Source organism: Pseudophryne corroboree, chromosome 5 (genome assembly GCF_028390025.1).
Source record: "Pseudophryne corroboree isolate aPseCor3 chromosome 5, aPseCor3.hap2, whole genome shotgun sequence".
Taxonomy (NCBI): domain Eukaryota; kingdom Metazoa; phylum Chordata; class Amphibia; order Anura; family Myobatrachidae; genus Pseudophryne; species Pseudophryne corroboree.
In genome coordinates, this window is record NC_086448.1 from 80,956,689 (window position 1) to 80,980,827 (window position 24,139).

Genomic DNA, 24,139 nt, shown 5'->3' on the forward strand with positions numbered 1-24,139 from the left:
AGTTAGATTTGGGCGGGTTATTTTGTTTCTGTGCAGGGTAAATACCGGCTGCTTCATTTTTACACTGCAATTTAGTTTTCAGATTGAACACACCACACCCAAATCTAACTATCTCTGCACATGTTACATCTGCCTCCCCTGCAGTGCACTTGGGGCCTAATTCAGACCTGATCACTAGGCTGCGTTTTCGTACAGCCTGTGATCAGATCTAAACTGCGTATGCATTGCAGTGCGCAGGTGCGTCGCACGGGCACAAAGCGCATCGCCACTCAGCGATGGGTTTGTGCGTTTTCTGGGAGTGTTTGGAAAAATGCAGGCGTGTCCAAGCGTTTGCAGGGAGGGTTCCTGACGTCAATTCCGGACCCAGACAGACTGAAGTGTTCGCAGCGGCTGAGTAAGTCCTGGGCTACTCAGAGACTGCACAAAATCTGTACAGCTCTGCAACACATGCGTTCACACACTTGCAAAGTAAAAATACACTCCCTATGGGTGGCGACTATGCGAACGCAGGACTGCAAAAAAAACCTAGCAAGCGAACAGGTCTGAATTTGGCCCATGGTTTTGCCCCACTGCTAACAAATTTGCAGCAGCGATCAGGTCTGAATTAGGCCCTTTGTGCATCAAAACTCGTACATATTAGAAACACAGGGATTACATCAATCAACGTTCTTTTCCCCCTTATGACCAAATCTGTGTGTTTGGATGAACTGATAACTGACTGCAGACATTGATGCTTTATATTGTTTTTATTGGTTCAATATTGCATTAAAAAGATTTTATCGAAGGTCAACAACAGTCCTATCCCTTGTGTCCTCAGTAACAGCTGTTGTACAGTAAGCGCAGAACCCCTCTGAGGACCAGCAGCCGCTGCAGGCAGACAATACCACATTACCACATAGTGCATTTTGTACGTTGTAATTCACAGAACGAGGTTCCGTTTGCCCCTTGGGCAGCGTCTGGGCTTGTTAAATTAGTCTAGCTCACAGAACAGAGCCTTATGGAATACTGAGCCCACAAGGAGCTTCTTCTTGTATCTAGCAGCGCAGGACGACGCCTGAAGCACTGACCCGTTGTTGGCATACACCATGGTCACGATGGGATTGTCAGAGTGAATGTTCTGTACGCGGATAACCTGCAACAGAATAATGTGTGTATTTGTTATATACAATGTGGTTCACCAAATGCATCACAGAAATGGATTAATAGGATTCTTAAATTGTACAATGTATACTGTATTCCCTACAAGACACACACACACACACACACACACACACACACACAAGCCATTAAACCTAGCAGTATGTTTTTTGATCATTGGGGGAACATGAACACTACATAAAGATTGTGTGTGTGTGTGTGTGCGCGCGCGTGTGTGTGTTGTGATGAGAGTGGTTGTCTCTCACCTGAATTGCCCACATTCCTGTGGGATCAGCTCCCTCCAAGGGAGAGGAAAGCAAAGACTGTATTTTGCAGCAGCAATAGTGGTTTGGAACTCTGGGTTTTCAAGGTTGCCCAGAGTCAGGAAAATGAACTGTAGGAAAATGAACTGTAGAAACTTTGGTGCTAGAGACTTTGGTGCTGGGTTGTTTGAGTACACCTGTTTAGTTAATTACTAGGCCTGTTTTCCATGCTACTATCTGTGTTTGCTGAAGTACAGTGACCGCTTCCAGTAAAAGACGCTGTTACATAAGGAACGTGCCTGTCCCTAACCCTGTTACAAAATATGTAGAAATATGTATATACAGATATATTTCTTGTCTTTTGTTGGTGCTTGTTTCTGTTTTCATTGTTATTTCTTGCTCTGATGTTTTATATTTGTGTGTGATATGGAGATACAAAACTGTATAATAGGTCCGTTATATATCATTCTATATGTGCATGGGAACTACTAATAGAAGTATTAATAGCAAAAGGAAGTGGACCATTATAGGTAATGAAGTGTCCACTGCGGTCTACTTCCGCCAGATATGTACAGAACATTTGTTACATTGGAATCTCTATAACAGAAAATATTTCTAAGGCGGAAGTGACATTAAACCGCCTTAAAGCACTATCCAAACTAAGGGTGGAAGCTACTATATCCTAGGGCAGAAGTGATGTTTGACATCTGCTGCTGAAGTTCCATAACCAGGGCGGAAGTGACATAATGAATACTGAACACAAGGAAGCGTGTCCTGACAGCACATCGAACCCTGCAGTAAGGGCGGAATTGACGTACTGGCAAAGACCGGCGGCGGGTTTAAAGAGAACAAGGAGATCATACACCCTGCACAGAAAAAATAAAAATGTATTTGCTCCCCTTGCATGGTCACATGGCCCTACTGTATATACACAAACTTTTTTCATGCACATAATTATTTAAAATATAGTATAAAATTACCTTCAGGCTATATGTGCAGATGCGTCTGTGTTACTCTTACCCACGAACAGGTCGCAGGTGCAAATTTGCAGTGATTGCGACTATTTGCGGGAGTGCCCACGCATACCCGCAAGCATGCTAATCATGGCCTACGAATAGGATGAGCAGGAACACATCTAAGGTGTATATGAAACAAATGCATTCTGAGTCTAGGCTTGGGTCCCATCCCCAAAATATCTTAATACGGTAAACAAATATTCCTCATTAGGAAAAATCTGAAATACAAAATACTCCTGGTCCCAAGCATTTTGCATATGGGAGACTCAACCTGTATTTATGTTTATGGACCCTCATTATTACCAGCCTTTATTTGCAGGGCGCCACTAAGTTCTGCAGCGCTTTACAGAGCTGGTAAATTAAGTAACAAAGGGGGTGATTCCGAGTTGTTCGCTCGCAAGCTGCTTTTAGCAGCATTGCACACGCTAAGCCGCCGCATACTGGGAGTGAATCTTAGCTTATAAAAATTGCGAACGAAAGGTTCTCAAAATTGCGAATAGAAATTTCTTTGCAGTTTCTGAGTAGCTCGAGACTTACTCTTCCAGTGCGATCAGTTCAGTGCTTGTCGTTCCTGGTTTGACGTCACAAACACACCCAGCGTTCGCCCAGACACTCCCCCGTTTCTCCAGCCACTCCCGCGTTTTTCCCAGAAACGGCAGCGTTTTTTCACACACTCCCATAAAACGGCCAGTTTCCGCCCAGAAACACCCACTTCCTGTCAATCACATTACGATCACCAGAACGAAGAAAAAACCTCGTAATGCCGTGAGTAAAATACCAATCTTCATAGCAAATTTACTTGGCGCAGTCGCAGTGCGAACATTGCGCATGCGCAATAAGCGGAAAATCCCTGCGATGCGAAAAAAATTACCGCGCAAACTACTCGGAATGACCACCAAAATGACGTGGTGACTGTCCTGCACGGACATAATTCCATGCAGGACGGGGAAGGGATGGAACAAGAGAAGGGAGGGCACAGCTTGTGAGACACAGAAGACCGCTGGGGCCGCCGCAGCCGTCGGGAGATGGTAAGTCACCACTGGTTCACCAGGGATGATATGTCGATATTCTAACATGTCATACCACACCCTAGCGACATACTGTAGCCTAAAATATTGGCTCTGTGCGCGGCTGTAAAACACTCTGTTCTGCTACTGGTGACCAGCTGAGCATGGCTAGGTGGCAGGGAAGGAAGGAGAGGTCTAACGTAAGCAGAGACGCACATATACCATGCACCTGTCAAAGCTACATCAATTACCGCCGGGGCCAGAGGCTGGTGCAAATACTCAGTGATAATGGCGGTTGTCAGCAGTAGCTACCTGCTCCTGATTGGCTGATTGCAGGTTTAAGGGGCTATTCAGGTTTGTTAGCAAACCAAAAAAGTAAGCAATTGGGGCAGCTGTAACATGAATAGAGTGAATACTGACTGCTTCATTTCTGCACTGCAATTTAGGTTTCGGTTTGAACACACCCCACCCCACCCAAATCTAAATCTCTCTGCACATGTTACATCAGACTTGCCTACTCTCCCGGATTCTGCGGGAGATACCCGGTTTCTCGGGTAGTCCCCCACAGCCCCGGAAGAGTGGGCACCCCTCCCGCATTCTGCCCACTTCCTAGGAAAGTGGGCAAAGTCGGGAGCTAAACAGTGCCGTATCGAGGACCCGACAGAGGGGGCGGAGCTTAATGACGCGATTATATTCTAATTGCGTCATTGAAACTCTGCCCATATGCAAATACCGGCCAATCGCAGTATTTGCTTGGACAGTGGGTGGGGCCTAATGACATCATTGGCCTGGCCCTGCCTCTGTCGCCGCCCACCTGCTTCTCCTCTCCGAGGATCTCCCAGAGAGGAGAGAAGAAAAGTAGGTAAGTATGTGTTACATCTGCCACACCTGCACTGCAGCATGGTTTTGCCCATTAGCATACCTCCCAACATTTCGTCCATGTAAAGTGGGACATCCACGCGGCGAAGACCGCGCCCAATTTTGAAAGGCTGCATGGCCTGTGCAAAGGGGGCGTGGCTTTGTTTCCGTCTCTGAGGGGGCATGCCCAGCGCTCTGTGAGCCGCTGGCATGCTGCCTCTGGCTTCAGTGAATAGACGCTGAACAGCACTGCCCGCGGGTGGGAGTCGGGACAGTCCCCAAAAACCGGAAATCGGGACAGTTGGGAGGTATGCATTAGTGTGCTTTTTTGCTTTGCTAACAGACCTGAATAAGGGTCTTATATCTGAAGTTGATAGGTGCTTTGTGCTACTCATACACATATTATATGATTTTGGCAGTGTATTGCTTACATGCAAGGGAGGTAAAGTTATACCTGTTGTCAGGGGCGTATTAAAAGAGTAGGGGGCCCGTGTGCAGTCTCCAACTGGGCCCCCTCTTCTCGCTCTCTTGCTGGCACCCAGGTAGCATAGTCAGTGTCTGGCTTTGCGCACTAGTAGACTCTAAAGTGGTGCTATAGTCTATTGCACATGCGCAAAATTCCGGGAAAAGAGCACGGCGACCATTTTCCTGATGATTCCCCTACTGCACATGCGCAAAACTCTGGGAAAAAGGATGCCACGCTATCTTCCCAGTGATTTTGCAGGGCTGCCATAGAAGACGCTGGACACAGGAGAGGTAAGTACTTAAGAATACTGCTTATTCCATTGGGGGTCATTCCGAGTTGTTCGCTCGTTATTTTTTTCTCGCAACGGAGTGATTAGTCGCTAATGCGCATGCGCAATGTCCGCAGTGCGACTGCGCCAAGTAAATTTGCTATGCAGTTAGGAATTTTACTCACGGCATTATGAGGTTTTTTCTTCGTTCTGGTGATCGTAATGTGATTGACAGGAAGTGGGTGTTTCTGGGCGGAAACTGTCCGTTTTATGGGTGTGTGTGAAAAAACGCAACCGTTTCTAGGAAAAACACGGGAGTGGCTGGAGAAACGGAGGAGTGTCTGGGCGAACGCTGGGTGTGTTTGTGACGTCAAACCAGGAACGAAACTGACTGAACTGATTGCAGATGCCGAGTAAGTCTGGAGCTACTCAGAAACTGCTAAGAAGTGTCTATTCGCAATTCTGCTAATCTTTCGTTCGCAATTTTGATAAGCTAAGATTCACTCCCAGTAGGCGGCGGCTTAGCATGTGCAATGCTGCTAAAAGCAGCTTGCGAGCGAACAACTCGGAATGACCACCATTATTCGCACAAATACAACTGGAAGCAACAAAACTACTTTGCTAAATTACACTGGTCAGTTTGATGTGTGGCGCTTGTATATCTGTGTGTGAGTCTGAATCTGTGTAAGAAGTGCTGTGATGCAGCAGCCGCGGCTTTTCCGTTGTGCTTCATCTGCAACTTCGTACATGTTTAAAACTAATTTCTGTGCACTTAAAATCGAATAAATGCAAACTTAAAGCAAAATCCGGTATGCTAAACCTCTGGAAGCGTCTCAGTCGCACCGTGTGGCATATTGAGGCTAGATGTACGAGCACACATCTGTATTGTAGAAACATATCATGAAAGGTAACAAAACACAGCACAGATAAATACAAAGCTGAAAAGATCATTTATCCCGATTCCAATAATCACATTGCACTATAATCCCAAAAACTGAAAGTAGAAACGCGATTCCTGATCAGAGAATAATTGGCCCTCATTCCGAGTTGTTCGCTCGCTAGCTGCTTTTAGCAGCATTGCAAACGCTAGGCCGCCGCCCTCTGGGAGTGTATCTTAGCTTAGCAGAATAGCGAATGAAAGAGTAGCAAATCTGCTACTAAATAATTCTTTGCAGTTTCTGAGTAGCTCCAGACCTACTCCTAGACTGCGATCACCTCAGTCCGTTTAGTTCCTGGTTTGACGTCACAAACACGCCCTGCATTCGGCCAGCCACTCCTGCGTTTTTACCTGGCACGCCTGCGTTTTTTTAGAAAACTCCCTGAAAACGGCCAGTTTCCACCCAGAAACACCCACTTCCTGTCAATCACACTACGATCACTCGAGCGATGAAAAAACGTTGCTCGAACTTGTGTAAAACTACTAAGTTTTGTGTTAAATAACTTAGCGCATGCGCATTTTTCACCTAATCGCTGCGTTGCGAAAAACGGCAACGAGCGAACAACTCGGAATGACCACCATTGCCCTTTACATGGAAAAACAAAAACTTGTAAGTGGAAACACTGTATAAGATTGTTTTTTTATTTATTTTTGTATACTGTCTCTAATACTGACCTCTGATCCAGGGAGATTGTCTTCATCATACAAAAACACACTATACATATTTGGATGCCCCGCCGTCCAAATATCCCCGGTAACTGGGTCTACTGACAGGTTATCCACGATTATATCCACATCAACCACCTTGCATAGACATCAGAAAATCAAATTGTTATTGCAGCATATAAAGGCCTAACACTATAATAATAATAATAATAATTATTAATAATAATTTTATTTCTATAGTGCACTTTCTCCAAACAGGACTCAAGGCGCTTTACAGACATAAAAAAAAAAAAAAATGCACATAATACAGACAATTAATACAGCAATAGACAAGCCACACAGACATAAAAATGAAAACATCCATCTTGGGTGCACCACGTTGGATTACGCTGGGTGGAATAGTCTACCCCTAGATGAGATGACACAAAATGGGGGTGATTGTAGCATCCGAATGCTCAGAGTAGGGTCCCAACATAACTATCGGGTCCATGTATTTTTCATCCCATCCACAAGCGTACTAGATGAGGCCGCCATGTTGGGCGCACTATGAAGGTTATACTGTGGGGATGCGGTCAGGATGCCGCCGGACGGAATCCCGGCGGTCGAAATACCGACGCCGGAATCCCGACCGCCACAATCCCGACCGCCACAATCCCGACATATTCTCCCTCCGTGGGTGTCCACGACACCCATAGAGGGAGAATATAATAGTGTGCCGAGCGTAGCGAGGCACCGTGCCCGCAGCGTGGCGAGCGAAGCGAGCCCGCAAGGGGCTTCGTTCCGCTCACCACCCCTGTCGGGATTGTGTGGTCGGGATTCCGGCGTCGGTATTTCGACCGCCGGGATTCCGACCGGCGGCATTTAGTACTGATCCCATACTGTGGGAGGTGAGCCATACAAAGGCCCAATGCATGTATGGGAAAACAGACCATTTTGTAGTAGTATGATATAAGCTGTATGAAAAAATCCACGTGAAGAACATCCTACCCGCGGAGGAGTTATCCGAGGCACCCATCTAGGGTGCACTGTGTAGGTTTCTGCTGGCAGGGTGTGCAATCAGTGAAGTTACACATTACAGGAACACCACCCAGCAGGTCACATGTTCCAGACCACCCAGCAGGTCACATGTTCCAGACCACCCAGCAGGTCACATGTTCCAGCTCACCCAGCAGGTACACAGGGAGAGTTCACCAACTATCATATTTTCCAGAGCACAATGGTGATTCATTGTAAATGGCAGCTGGATGTTTTGCCACATAACTCCGAAAACAAAGCAACCAGTTACAATGCCATATAATTCTGCAAATCTATGGACCAATACCTAAAATTTGGTATATGATGTGCCCAACTCAGGCAATGGCATCATAGAAATATGTCACTCATAAAAATCATCTTACTGCTTTTAATATATAGATAACGTATATTTAAAGTACAATATAGGGCGTCACAGGAGATCGTGGGGTGCAATTCAATTGATCTCTTTTATTGCGTAGATTGCAGCCATAGAAGTCAGGCTTAGCTGCGTAAAGCGGGTAAACCCGACCAAACTAATTGACATGATGCGAAAAAGTTCTGGTCACTTAAAGTTTTTGCACATTTAAGTTAGCCATCCCCGGGGGTGCGAGCTGAAATGCAGACGCCGGCGGCCTTCGCGCCTGATCGGAGTAACAATTGATTTGTTCCATTGGGCTCCATCTAGTGGCTGCTGGCACGATAACAATTGAATTTCGCCCATAGTCTTTAAATATTCTTTCTGAAGCGGGGTACAATGGTATTCCACAGGGAATAATATTGGGGGTGTAGAGTTGGATCTTGATCCGAGGCACCAACAGGCTAAAGCTTTGACTGTTCCCAGGATGCACTGCAACGCCTCCTCTATAGCCCCGCCTCCAGGCACTGGTGCTCAGTTTGTAAGTTGGTGCATGCTAACTGGTTGGGCTGCGCTAGGCAGCCCTAAAAAGAGCTTTTTAAGAAGAAAGAAGACTTCAAGGGCAGCAGTACAGGCATGTCAGGCTGACATTCTGTGCTGCAGCTCCATCACCTCCCCCAGCGGTGCTGCATACACCCGCGCCCTGGTTGCCGGGTACTTGCAGCGGAGGCGCTCCGGTCATCAGGCACACATCAACGCTGCTGCTCTCCCGGTGCACGTGGCCGCACTTCAGGGAGGAGGTAAGAGGGCCCCCTAGGTGGGATCTGCCAAAATCGCGATCCGTTCGTGGTCCCAGGAGACGGACCGCACCGCTGGTGTGGATACTGTGGCTGTGCAGGGACCCCAGTATATCCACCAGGGCAGAGATCACAGGTCGGATTTACAAAAATCCGTTTATTATAGGCTCCATAGTATCCGGTGGTGAAGTCCAGCAGAGGGAATAAGGCAGGGCCGTCTTTTCGTATGGGCTCAATGGGCTCTTGCCCAAGGGCCCCAGGAGTAAAAGGGCCCTATGCTGATAGCTGAGGGTCCCCTCTTTCCAGGGGTACCAGATTTTTGAAAATCGGCCGTGGGGAACCGGAGATATCCGACTTCAAAGCATTGGTCCCCATCCAAGCCTGTTAATTGTTCTTCCCAGCCAGATATCTCGGGTTCTGTCTGACATAGAGTTTTTCTGAGGGTATACTACAAAAGCTGGGATTCTCCCCTTTCGGTGGACACTGGCAGCTTGTCTCTACTATGCCCAGAACCAGAGATATCAGCCTTCAAGCAGCTGGTCCCTGCTCCAGCTCCACACGCTTAATATGCAGTTTTAGATTTTTGTTGGTGAATTGCTCTGGCTCCTGAAGTCTGATCCCCAAGTCCCCAGAACCTCCTGAAAGGTGAGACTCTCTAGTTTTTTTTTTATCTCATTAAAGCTAAGAAATCTATTTCCAGGAACTGAAGATATCTGCAGTAAAGCCAGCTGCCCTGGCCCCCGGAAAATGATGAATATTAAGCCCACTCCACTATCCACCCCTCCCCTGTGTAATAAACAGCCCCTACCACCCTGGAAGTCATGTACCAGGGCCCCGTCATTCAGCACAGTGTCCCCTTCTACAGTTTAGGGTTCTCCTTCCCGTCCCATTTGTGCAGTAAAGGAGTAATTAGCAGAAATTATTTCTCCAGGTCCTACATGCTGAGCGAAAGATAGAACCCCCCTACCCCCGCGTGACATCAAAGCTGCCGCTGATAGCACCCCCCACCCCTACCGCTGATGGATGGGTAGGGGCCCCAGTGCATTGCTGTGCCCAGGGGCCTACACTGCTGTTAAGACGGCTCTGGAATAAGGCGCTGATCTGTAGCCCCTCCCCCAGTTCCAGGCGCCATCTACAGCAGGTGTTCCCGTCCTGGAGCTGCATCTCTCTCTCTCCCTCACTCCCTGTCAGCGTTTGGGCGCCATTTCATATAGCTGCGCTGATCCTGGGACTGCTGGGCACTGTCTCCTCTGTAAAGCCACCTGCCTCATCAGCGCTGTACATTTACAGGACACTTAAGTATTCTACATGTCGTTCAGACAAAGTTAGTTAAGAACAAGTGCACTCTATATAAATATTTAGTACAAGTATTCTGTGATATACACCCAGTGTTTACTGTGCATTGTTATATCTGTATACATACATATCTCTATGTAGTATTACTAGTCCAGTGCAGTCTTATTGTTTATATGTAATAATTTCTGCTTTGTACCTGTGACTGTGTGTGCCTATAGCTGCTGTGTGGATTCTATTCTGTGTATCACACATATTGCTATCACTATATTCTGTACCCTGGGGGTCTAAGTGCGTCAGGTTCTCATATACCATATAGCGTTCCATTGGATATACTGTTTTGTATTTTTCACTGTGTGTTTCAGTCACCTCATACCACTTAAATCCTCTGTTTGTGCTCTGCAATTGCAGTCACATATCTTAGGGGTTTTTTGTCAGGTATTGTGTTTGTCTGGCTATATTGTACTGATATGCCCTGAGGCTACATTCCCAATAATGTCTGCTGCACAGGGCAGGAAATCCGCAGACGCTCCTGCATCATGCAGTGCTGGCAACACGGATTTACCTGAGGAAATGATTTCTGCTGAGGGTCCAGGTACTGGGTGTTCTGCACTCCCTAGTCAGCCCGCAGCACCTGTGGCAGATCCACCTTGGGCTGCATTTTCGAATATGCTGACTACGAAGACTTATGCCCCCTGTGGGACCTCCTGTGCCAATACAGCCACATATTGTACCTGTAGTTAATCCACCATAGGCGGATACTCTGTCAACACAGTTACAGCAATTAAATCATTCCTTGTTTAAACAAAAACCTAACCCTCGCCCTACTGGGACCAAAGGTCATCTAAGCGGTCCATTTCTTCCACACAATCCACTAATATTTCGGCTGATTCTTCTGATTCGAATGGGGAATATACTGATCCATCAGATGCTGATACCGCTGCTTCTGATGAAGATTCTACAACACAGGTTGATGTTCCTGACCTAGTGGAGGCTATCAAGCTGATTCTTCAGATTGATGATGAGATTGACCCTCCTGATACAGTATGTCTAAGAAACCTGATAAGTTCAAATGTCAGAAGGTTACTAAATTAGTCTTACCACATTCTGACCATTTAATTGACATACGTCAGGAATCCTGGTGTTCTCCACGAAACAAATTTTCCCTGTCTAAAAAGATGCTAGCTCATTATCCTATTTCTGCAGAGTTGAGTAACAAGTAGGAAACCCTGCCACCAGTGGACTCACATGTAGCCCGTCTCGTGGTGTCATCTACTCTGCCTGTCACCTCTTTGAAGGAACCGACGGATAAGCGTGTGGAGGGTTGCTTGAAGTCTATTTACACTCTTACAGGTGCTGTAGCTAGACCCACTATGGCTGCCTCTTGGGCTAAAAAAGGCATTGAAGCATGGATTCAAGCAATTGAGGAAGAGCTACCTCTGAATTTTTCTGACACTGCCAGACAATATCTGACCTATATTACCATGGCCTCCCACTATATTCAAGAGGCGGCCTCTGATGCAGGCATTATGGCGGCCCAGGCATCTGATACGTCTATCCTGGCTCACCGGATTCTGTGGTTACGGTCCTGTTCGGTGGACCTGGACTCTTAAGACGACCTTGGAGGTACTCCCTTATAAGGGAGATATACTATTTGGAGATGATCTGAACAAAATTGTGACCGACTTGGCGTTGGCCAAGACTGCGTTTCTCCCAAGTACTAATCCTTCAGTTCCGAAGGCTAAGAGTACTACTTTTCGTTCCCTTCGACTTCCAGGTAAAGCAAAGGGTCAGGCATACCTGAGACAGTCTCGCACTTTCAAATCCTCTAAGCCCAAACCTAAACGTTCTTGGGCCGCCTGTCAGCCTGCCTCTAAACCGGACAAGCCTGCTGCATGAAGGGGTAGGCCTCCCCCTGGGGAAGTGGGAGGCCAACTTCTGCGGTTCGCCCAGGTATGGTTAAAGACCAATTCGGATGCCTGGGTGCAGGAAGTGGTCTCTCACGGGTACGCGATCTCTTTCAAGAGACGTCCCCCTCACCAGTTTTGCTCAATGGTTATCACTTCAGATCCGTTAAAAGCACAAACTCTACATTTGGTTGTCCAATCCCTCCTGGATACAGGAGTGATAGTGCCGATGCCTCTGTCTCAGAGAGGCAGGGGATACTATTCAACGCTGTTTCTAGTTCCTAAACCGAATGGATCCTCCCGACCTATACTCAACCTCAAATCTTTGAACAAATTTGTGCCGGTGTCCAAATTACGTACAGAAACTCTGCACTCTATTGTACTGGCTATGGAACCCAAGGACTATACGGTATCCCTGGATATACAGGATGCTTACCTACATATACCTATTGCCATGTTGCATCAGCAATATCTTCGGTTTGCTATTGGCAACCTTCATTATCAGTTCCAAGCCTTGCCTTTTGGACTGACCACGGCTCCTCGGATCTTCACCAAGGTCATGGCGGTCATGACGGCCCTTCTCCGCCGTCAGCGTATCAGGATCCTGCCGTCTCTGGGCGACTTGTTGATCCCGGTGAACTCCCCAGAGGTTCTCCTCCGTCATCTGGAACTGATGGTCCAATTCCTGCAAGCCCACGGGTGGCTCATCAACTGGAAGAAATCCTCACTGGTCCCCGCTCAGAGCATAGTACACTTGGGGGCATTACTGGACACACACAACGAACGTTTGTTCTTTTCTCCAGTGAAGGTCCTGGAACTTCAGGACAAGATCAGATACTTCCTCTCTCACCAAAGAGTGTCGATACACTCGGCGCTGCAAGTACTAAGCCTCATGGTGTCGGCTTTCAACATGGTAGAGTATGCTCAATTTCATTCCCACCCTCTGCAGAGGTTAATCCTTTCCAAGTGGGATGGCCTGCCTCACCGGATCAGGTCTCAAATTATCTCCTTGACTCCGGAGGTTCGCCTGTCACTGAGTTGGTGGCTACAGCAATAACAATTGAGCAAGGGTCGTCCCTTCTGGATCTCCAACTGGGTCCTCTTAACGACGGATACTAGTCTGCGGGGTTGGGGGCGGGGTTGGAGCAACACTCTCTCCAGTGTTGGTGGACCAGGGAGGAATCTCTCCTCCTGAGAAACATTCTGGAATTGCGGGCAGTGTTCAATGTGTTGACACTGGCCCTGCCTTTCGTACAATTAGACAATGCCACCACGGTGGCATACATAAATCTTCAAGACGGCACACGAAGCCGCATGACAATGATGAAAGTGTCAAAAATTCTTCAATGGGCGGAATGCCATCTACCAGGGTCTTAAGGTCATTTTTCTGTTGGCTATTGCCTCTGCTAGGAGGATGTCTGACTTAGGCACTTTGTCCTGTCGTCCACCCTTTCTGATTTTTCAACGTGACCAGGCAGTTCTTAGAACTCACCCTGCTTATCTACCTAAGCTGTTGTCATCTTTCCACCTTAACCAAGAGATTGTGGTTCCGGCCTTTATCTGTCCTGATATGTCCTCCAAAGAGCGGTCTTTGGAAGTGATAAGGACTCTCCATATATATGTAGAAAGGACTGCCTCTATCAGGAGGTCAGATTCTCTTTTTGTACTTTTTGGTTTTCACAAACGTGGCTGGCTTGCGAATAAGCAGACCTTGGCCAGATAGATTAGAATGGTGATTGCACAAGCTTATGCGCAGGCTGGATTCCCAGCTCCTGCTGCTATCAAGGCCCATTCTGCTCGGTCTGTTGGACCTTCTTGGGCGGCCCACCGTGGTGCGTCAGCTGAACAATTGTGCAAGGCGGCTACGTGGTCCTCAGTGAACACGTTCATAAGATTCTATGCCTTTGATACTTCCGCCTCCCAGGATGCTTCCTTTGGACGCCGGGTTCTTGTGCCCGATACACTGCTTTATGACATCCCCGATGTTATTCCCTGTGGAATATCAGTGTACCCCGCTGCAGAAAAGGAGATTTATGGTAAGACTTACCATTGTAAATCTCTTTCTGCGAGGTACACTGGTTTCCACATGGCGCCCACCCTGACGCACTTGGGGGGTCATTCCGAGTTGATCGCATGTAGCAACTTTTTGCTGCTCGTGCGATCAACCTGACGCCGCCTATGGGGGAGTGTATTTCAGCATAGCAGGGCTGCGAATACTTGTGCAGCCCTGCTATGCTAAAAAAGTTTCAAGCAAAACAAGACTAGGGCTGCAGTTACTCACCTAGTGCGACGGATCCAGGGATGAAGGTCCCGGTCCTGACGTCAGACATCCACCCTCCAAACGCCTGGATCCACCTGTGTTGGGCTCACCACGCCTGGAAAACGGTGAGTATCCGCCCCGGAACGCCTCCCGCCTGTCTGTCTTCTTGAGATCGCCGCTGCAATCACATTTCTCGTTGGCTGCATCATTGCCGGCAACGATCGTTGCCAGGCAATTGCGTGCGTGCGCAATGTGTCCGCCGCGCATGCGAATTTCTGACCCGTTCGCACCGCAGCGAAGAACCGCTGCGTGCAAACGGGTCGGAATGACCCCCTTAGCTTTTTTGGGTTTGTATGGCATTAGCCGCTATTCCCTTCTCCTGTCATGAGAATGTGGGTCTATGTGACTAACATCTGCCATCTCTCTTACCTGCTACTGCATTGGACTGGTTAACAAAACTGAGCTCCAGTGCCTGGAGTGGGGACTATAGAGGAAGCGGTGCAGTGCATCCTGGGAACAGTCAAAGCTTTAGCCTGTTGGTGCCTCGGATCAAGATCTAACTCTACACCCCCGATGTTATTCCCTGTGGAAACCAGTGTACCTCGCAGAAAGAGATTTAACAATGGTAAGTCTTACCATAAATCTACTTTTATACTGCAGTGAGGTTGCATATTACAGTTTGTTAGATATGAGGCTTCCTCACGACTATTGGTTCAACACACAAAATGGCTGCCTTCATTGTATGTACTGTAGGCAATTGGTGCAGTTTCAGTTACATACAGTAAGATCATACAAAGATTACACAATATATGCTGTATTTATTATTAGAAAATAGGGTCCAGGACAATAGTTCTTCAGCTATATTATTCCCACCCATATCATCATTGCTAGTGTCCTCAATTTGTAGGCTAATATGCTTAGGTTTTGTCTGTCGCGCCACCTATGTTACGCATGAGCAGAGCTTTTTGTGCTTAACGGACTGCTATTACATAATGTATTATCTCAGTGCAGAACTGGGACTCACAAAGGGAAATGTTATATGGTAAAGGAATACACCTGAGCGTTTGATAATGTGACCAAGGTGGCATTAAGATCTTGTTAGGAAAGATGGCAGGAGAAGCATTCATGCATGGTAAGATGGAACCTGACCAATGACCCCTGACCATGACCCTTACTTTCCACAATTGGAGTCCAATGGGACGGCCCTCCACCAAAGTATACAAGTATGGATTAACACTATTTAATATATATTGTTACCTTTACTGAAGAAAGTGACCAGTTTGAATGCTTTTCAAACACATTAATTGTATGACCCGTGAGATCAGCAGCATAGATATACCTTTAAGAGATGTAAATGTATTCTGTTAAAGATGTTTCTCCCAGACATTCTCCATATACAGCATGTGTCCTAACCCAATGGAGCTCTATACCTGGCTCGGCCTAGGCTGGCAAAGCATGCTGGGATTTGCCAACAAATGTAGAACTACAAGTAACCTACTTCTGTTCTCTATAATCAGGGCTTGTATTCCAATTTATCACCTTGACATGGTATTTTCCCATGTTATATATAGTAAATTATAAACAGGGGATGACTCCAGGAAGTTGGCTGTATGAACATATGATAATTTAGAGGTACTGTACACACTACAATCTCCCTACACCCGTCTGACCGGAGCATCATATCATCCATGCTGTCTTCAGTGCTTAAATGCTCGGAGTATGGCTCCTACTGTGTTCAAATAATTGAAGACTTCCTGCAGTATTATTTTTAAATTGTTGGGACACCTGCATACTGGGACACCTATGTTTTTGATTATGTCATAAAATGAATTAGGTTGTTAGTCACGCTCCTCCCTAACATACTCCCCACCCCCACATTTCTACTGTACGTCTGTCTCATCGCCTACTCTGCAGATTGTAATCTAATAGGGGTCCCTCCTAGTCTGTGGCTATGGATAATGCCATCTTGAGATGCATCCTGGAACGTGGTAAATTTGGCAAGAGAGCAGCTTCTCTCTGGGGGCTGCTTTTGCAGTTGAAAACTGGGTTACCATAGCAGATATCTACAATATCTGCTGCAGTCCCCTGGAGATACATTTAAGAAATACTTATTATATGCGGGTACCCCATAAAAAACTGCGTTTCCAGGGGATCTCTCACAAATAATAATTGATACATAGGCACCTTAGTCACACAGGTAGACAGGTTCCTTTCTCCAACAAGACCAAGGGTCAACATATATCTCCTGAAATACTCTGTGCTTCTGAAAAGTGAATACAGTGTGCGCTCTAACCTTAGTTTAATGTAGCTAAACTTAAATGGGAATGCAGTAAAGACTAGAATCAAGACATCGGTGTATACTTCAATTGATGAGTCAACATAATTCAACTTGATAATGATGAGCTAGATATTCCCATACTGTGCTCCATGTGTCTAGATCTTGTACCAAATTTATCAATTGCATTTGTAATACTAGAATTATCAAAGATACATTGATTCCATTTGGGGGACACTGCTACCTTGGATATAGAGGACTCAGGCTGAGTAGACACTCCATTCTATAGCACTTTGCTAGCAGACAATCAATTTTTATACTTATAGGAGACTGAAAAATATCAAGCAAACCAGAACAATAACTCAATGCAACAAATACTCATTCTTAACCAAGCACAAAAAGGAGAGGGGGTGCAGTATCCCCACCCAAATCAGATAAATGAATTTAACGCAAGTACAAAAATCCTCTTTTCCTTTCTTTCACTTTGGGAGACACTACGACCTTGGGAATGTACTGAAGCTGCCCCATGGGGTATTATTATTATTATTATTATTATTATTATTATTACATTTTATTTATAAGGTGCCACATGTGTTTCGCAGCGCCGTACAAAGGACAAGGCGCTGGGTAGAGCATGCTGAGAAAGAGCCGCTTGTAAATATTTTCCACCAAAGCTCTAATCACGTCTAAACCATACAGAGACTCTTCCCCATCCACAGACAAGGTTTCACTATCCTCACAAAACATGAGGAGGAGTGACTTACATGATTTAGCAGCCAACACTTCTGGCCAAGAAAGTAACCAGTAAAAAGGTTGGTTTCCCAGTAAGGATTTTCTTTTTTATATCAACGATTTTTATTGAGTGTTTGCAATAGAACAGAAGCATGAGAGGTACATATAACTTAAATACCACAAACAATTGTAGAGACATCGCAACATAGAGCAGGCTATTCTCAAATAGAAGAGGTGAGATGGTATAAAGGAACCCACTACATGTGACAAGTGAAAACACAAACATAAAAAAAGGAAAACCATCCGAAACAGTTGTTGCAAAGGATGAGGTAATAGAATGTAAGTAATATACCACGGTATAGCGGGTCCGTAAAATATTACCAATACCTCAACATCCATCTTAAAACAGTCAGAACAAATATTACAATATAACATAACAATGTGAAAAGAGGAGGGGAGAGGTATTTTAAATTATTGGCTATAGAAAACTGGGAAAACGACGGGACCAATGAGGGTAAAGTATAATTGGGGTCAGTTATGGTAACCAATTCAGATTTAGCAATGTTTATCCTGACGCCCGCCACCTTCCGGAACCAGTGTATTAGAGCTACTGTAGCACCTGAGGGATCACAAGTGTCAGATTTGAAAGAAAGAGCAACATATCATCCGCAAATAGGGCCGCCTTCAGGACAACATTGCCAATCTGAATTCCTTCTACGAGTGATGAGTTACCAATCATGACAGCTAAGTGCTTGATAGCAAGGGCAAACAATAGGGGTGAAAGTGTGCAACCCTGACGTATACCTTTGTATAGAGTGAAAGGAGCTGATAAATGTCCATTACATGAAAGTTGTGATCTAGGGGAGGCATAAAGGGCTTTTAAAAAGGTAATAAATGGGGAAGGATAACCAAATTTTTCCAAAGTGTGGAAGAGATGAGGCCATGTAATGAGATCAAAGGCCTTTTCAGCCTCTACATTATGAGAGGTTATGGGAGTGGAGGAAGTGGTCAGGTAAGAAATAACTGAAAGTACTCGTCGAACATTTAAAACCGAATGGCGTCCACAAATAAATATCATATGGTTGGGAAGAATTACACGAGGCAAAGAAAATTTTAGGCGATCGGCAATAAGTTTTGTTAAAATTTTATAGGCAAGATTTAAAAGGGATATGGGACGGTAAGAAGCTGGGTTAGAGAGAGGACGGCTCTGTTTCGGAAGGATTTTAATGATAGCGGAGTTGAAATGAAGGGTGGTATCTAGGATATGATTGTACAAAGCCGTTAAGTGAGTATCTATTTTTGAGAGTAAACATTTATAAAATTCCCCCGAAAGACCCTCAGGGCCTTAGAGGGTTTCAAATTAGAAATTGCTGCTCGGACTTCTTCACAGGTAATCGGGGTCATTAAAGGAGGAAAATTATCAGTTGGAAATTGAGGAAGTGTTGGATATTCCCAAAGCGAAGAGGCATGGCGGGTGTCAATATTTGGGGAGGCTGATGAAGAGGGTTCAGAATACAAATTTTCATAAAAGGATCTCATGATATCCAAAATCTGAAGAGTAACAGTGGTTAAAGAGCCGTCTGCAGATATTAGTGGATGTACCAACATAGGGGAAAGAGTTCCTTTTAGGAGATTTGTCAACATTTTACCTGGTTCATTGCCGAATTTATGAAACCTAAAGTTGACCTTGAACTTATATTTATCGCCCATGGTATCTAAAAATTCATTAAAATGCAATTTTTGTGTAAGGTAAGAATGTTTGTTCGTCGGGGTAGGAGCGGATTTGTACTTCTGATATGCATCTGTGAGTGCTTGTTGTACAGACAGATAAGAGAGAGCATATTGTCTTTTCAATGCAGCGGTGTAAGAGAGGATTTCTCCTAGTTACGGCTTTAGATGCCTGCCAAAAAAAGAGAAGGATCAGAGACAGCATGTACACTATTAGAAAAAACGTATCGGTCCCAGGCTGCATGTAATATATCACAGAATTTTGAGGAATGAACCAGATGAGAAGGGAAACGCCATTGTGGTGGGGGTTTACAATCGGGCTTAACCAAAAAGGAAAACCAAATTAAAGCGTGATCTGAAATAGCTATTGATTCAATATCTGCATCTATAACTTTAGGAAACAAGTGGAGAGATAGGAAAGTGTAATCAATGCGTGACAATGGCAGCGGAATGTGTACGTTTTGTCAGTGGGGTGTAACGCCCTCCAAACGTCAGTGACCTGTAGGGAAGTGGATAAATGAGGAATACCTAACTTTGGCACGTGAACAGAGCCATCGGAGGTGTTAGACCGATCTAGATAAGGTGAAGTGATGAGATTGAAATCACCACAATTTAGAAACAATCATTTGGAAAAAAGATTTACTGTACATATTAGAGGCATATATGTTGCAGAATATGAACGGGACATCATGCAGGGTAACCTCAACCAAAAGGAACCTGCCAGAAGGGTCAGCGTCAGTCCGGATAACAGAGATAGGGATATGACGTTTGACCAAAATGACTAGACCTCAAGACTTGGAGTTATAAGGGGCCACAGCTAGTAATGTCCACTGAAGCATCTGAAGTTTAAGAGTTTCTGGATGTGTCACATGTGATTCCTGTGGAAAAATAATATCAGTATCTTGTCTGGTTTAATATTGAAGAATCTTACTCCTTTTGGTCGGGGAATTTTTGCCCACAACATTAAGGGAGCCCAGTTTAAGTTCTGTCATCTAGGAAACCACGAGTTGAAAGACAGCAGTAAACAATAGTGAATAGTCAGTTAATGTATCAGAGGCATAAGTAAGGGGAATGGGGAGGGACACAGGTAAAAAGAGAAAAAACATCACAAGTCAAATTATGTAACATGCCCGTGTAAAACAGCCAGAAATCCGGTGAGAAAATAACAAACGGAGGCATAAACCAATAAGGCATAACAACGGCAGAGCTGACATTTCGGAATACCTGAAACAGAAAAAGAGCTACCCAAAGATACATGCTATACAAACATATTGAACATGAGATAAAGTCCATGTTCTCACATAAACTGTATCCACATACAGCCTGGGAGACAGAGAAATCAGTAAGGATAGAGACTCAGGAGTAAAAAGACAGTACATCACATAAAACAATAGTCTTCATCCTGAATCGCATAGAAGGCAGTAGATAGATAACCATCTATGTCCCTATTCTGGAGCAGAGAAGGAGGGGTTATAGCCAAAGGGACATAAGGGTGAATTTATGTTTGTCTTTAACTAGCTTAGCACAAATGGGATTGAAAGCTTTCCTGGCTTTTTGGAGTTCCACAGAAAAGTCTTGGAAAAAAAACAAACGGGAGTTCTCCCACAGCACAAAACATTGTTTACGGGAGGCCGTCTAGAATGCCAGTTTATGTAAGTAATTAAGACATCGGAAGAGAGTGACACGGGAACGACTATCAGGTGTGCTTGGTGGGGGGGCCCACCCTGTGTACCCTTTTGATCACTAAATCCTTACACTCATCAGCAATACCCAGGAGAGATGGAAGCGTGATTTGTACAAATTTGGCTGAGTCAAGTCCCTTTACTGTTTCAGGGAGACCCACCAGCCTAATATTATTTCTGCGTGAACGATTTTCTGCATCCTCCAGACAATTCCATAAATGGTGGTTTTCTTTTTGCAAACGAATAATGTACTCTTGTGCTATGGCCATATCATGGCAAAGGGTGCCAATTTGAATGTCATGCACTGATACCTTATGGGTGAGGTGTTGTATCAGCTGTGTAATGTCTACCACTGCTTTTGTGAGGAGAGGACCCATGGTGCTGGTAATTGCAGCAACTAGGTCAGAATATGTAATAGGGGCATCCAGTGGATGACTGACCGGAGAGGTGCTCTGGCTGCGTCTCTTCTCTTGGCGTGGTGGCTGCGGGAGGGAGATCGGCTTTGCGGCTGCATCCGGGGCCAGGAATCTGTCCATCAGGTGTTGGGGCCGGACAGGAGAGTAGTGGGGCCCAATTGGAAGCTGCGGGGCGGCTGTTAAAAGCGAGGCAGCAGCATGCCCACCGGAGCTGTGCAGGGAGACGTCCTCACAGCATGAGAGCGAAACTGGAAGTTCTCCAGTAAGGATTTTTAACTCAAACAATTCCAAAGACTCTGTAAACTAAATTCAAGTCTGCAGAAGTTATTGATGGAACATACGGTGAGTGAATGTGTAGAACTCCCTGTAAAACCATTTAAATCGTAGGAATAATGGTTCATTTTATCTGACTTTTAAGACTAATTTGTAGCAAGGATAAAAGAAGCACCAAGCGAAAGGGAGAAGTGTGAACACACAGGTGTGCTTATCATACTCTGTGATAACTTATTTTTTTGCAGAGACTGGCTTCTTGGCTTTAATAGTTGTCTGGATGCTCTCCTTAGGAAAAACCATAGACCTAAGGATCATGGCTTCAACAGCAAGACTTCAGCTAGGAGTATTGAATCCTGGTGAAAAAAGAACCTAAATATAGAAGATCTCTTCTTAGAAAAATCTCCAAGATGGCTCTCCCATCATTTTCAAGAGGTTGGCGTACCATGATATTCTTGGCTAGTCTGGTGCAATGAAGATTACAGGAATGCCCGCTCTTTTGTACTATTTTAGATTCCAAGGTAGCATATTTGTCAAGCTAAAAGAGGTAAACTAACCACTAGTTCCACCAGTCCATCATGGCAACCACCAGGAACACCTTTGAATCCCTGGTTGTACTACAGCATAAGTCCATTTTTTAGATTATCCATGAGATCTTAGGGGTGTATTCAATTGGCATTGTGATTGAACTCTGGCTTGTCAGATCCTTTCCGATGGAAATCAATCACAATGCCAATCCAACTTTTTTAAAGTCGGATTGACATTGTCGGAAAGGACACTCCCAGCACCATGTATGTGTATATCACACACACAGCCCGCCAGCCTCTTCCGTCGGGCAAAGTCCCTTTAGTGAGCCGGCTGTGCTGCTGCCGCCCCCTCCCAGCGTGTAGACTGTCCCGGGCGGTGATGTAGCGGTCTCGTTATGATGTAACAGATGAGTGGGGTGAGAAAATCTAGCATTATTACATAGCGCACACATGGAGGGCGGGGAAGAGTGTGAGTACACAGGGAGTGCTGCCGCCGTCACTGTAGTAGGAAGAAGAAGCCGGTGACAGCAGCAGGAAGCTCGGTGATGAGCAGTGACATCCTCCGTGCTGAGCACAGCGGGATGTGCGCACTGTGCGCCTCCTCTCTGTGGCAGCAGCAGCCACACCACTCCCCAGTAAGGAGGAGGGCTCTCTCGCCGCCCATGCTGGGTTCCCTGGCCAGCCTCGGCTGCTGTCACAGTCTGGTTCAGTGGATCAGGGAGGCACCGGCTAAAGTGGTCTCCAATCAGGGCACACTGGTACCTACAGCAGCAGCAGGCAGAGCAGTGGGAAAGCAGGTTGAGCAGCAGCTTAGCAGGAGGATGGGACGCAGCCGCCAGACCTCACGGCACTCACCCGGCTCTAGCAAGCGATGTCCCGGCACCAGTCTCCTCCTCTCAGCTCCTCCTAACCCTCACCCATTCCCACTCCATCTCCTCTCCTGTCCTCCTCACCCACCTGCTGTCTCGTCCCCACACCCCTCAAAACATGTCCCCGCTCCCCCGTCTTATCTCCGCAATCCGACTGTTTTTAAAGTCGGATTGAGATTGACGGAAATGGGTCCAAAATCGGATTTTGGCGCGTTTCTGACAAAAGCACGTGGATCGGCGGCTATTCCAACGATCCACATGTTTTCTGAAAAGTCGGGAATTCCCGACTTGTCTGAAAAAATGGTCCGGTATTGAAAAGGTCGGAACTCCTTCCGACCTAAGTCTGTCAGAAACTGCAGTATTTCCGACAAGACGGCAGTTTCCGATAGGTATTGAATACACCCCTTAGTCTCTACCTCTGGCTGACCCCACTTCTATGACTGGAGAGACCACACTCCATGATGAATGATATACCTGCGGAGGAAATCAGACTCTGATTTGTCCAATCATGGAATGAAGACTGCAGAAACTGTACAAACATAGCATTCTGTCCAGCGCATACACTTAGCAGTCTCTCTTATCGCATTTATGAGTAGCTTTGCCCCCTTATGGCACAAAGCTTACTGAATTCAGGGATTTAGAGTTACCACTCCCCATCCTAGCAGGCTGGCATCTGTGGTCACTATGATTCAGTACCAGAGTGAGAAGTAACAACCCTTATTGAGATCTTTCTATCTCAACCACCATATTAGATATTGCCAAGTGACTTTGTGAAACCTATCCCATTAAGAGTGGGTTAGATCTGGATCACCTGGGTCACCAATCTACAATAGTAATCCCAGTGCTACCCCAGTTTACATATGGATGTTTTTGCACAAGAAAAAGTTATAGTAATAGCCTAAATTTGGGACTGGGTCAATCACTTCTATGGACTGGAAGAAACTATGGACTTGATGGCTACAAGATGAGCCATCCTTTTTGATTCCAACTCTTGGAAATAGGTGGAGAAAAAAAATGAATCGGTGGAGAATTAGCCTATTTCTAGTATACCTCATACCCACACGACTGAAGAGGATTTTGCCCACTGATCCCAAAAGAGCGAGAAGAAGGCTCCAACCACAGCCTTGTTGAGTAGGAAAGTGACCCATCATGCTTTTTTTCCCACTTGTTGATCTACTCATGGACAAGGGAGGGTATCCTTGAAGAGGAAAATCTTGATCTGCTTGGAAATAAAATAATCTTTGGGCCTGTGAACATTAACTGGAAGTGATGTTCTACAAAAAGTATAGAAATAAGAATTGTATAATTGTATTAGCAAATACTGCACTACCAAACAAAACAGTACCAAAACTAAGGCAAAGGAGAGGATAGTATCACCCATGAATATCAGTAAAAT

General features: G+C 45.6%; 1 protein-coding gene across 2 annotated transcripts in view; it reads right to left on the reverse strand.

Annotated features, from left to right (window-relative positions):
• Positions 1–727: 727 nt before the first annotated feature.
• Positions 728–24,139, reverse strand: part of LOC134927232 (serum paraoxonase/arylesterase 2-like) — an 88,677-nt gene continuing 65,265 nt past the window's right edge. For both annotated transcript variants that reach the window (XM_063921408.1, XM_063921407.1), the window contains 3 exons: positions 15,502–15,583; positions 6,628–6,756; positions 728–1,132 (listed from right to left, as the gene is read on the reverse strand). In XM_063921408.1, the coding sequence (XP_063777478.1) occupies positions 971–1,132; positions 6,628–6,756; positions 15,502–15,583 (373 nt within the window). In that variant the 3' untranslated portion in view covers positions 728–970. The remainder of the gene's footprint in view (positions 1,133–6,627; positions 6,757–15,501; positions 15,584–24,139) is intronic.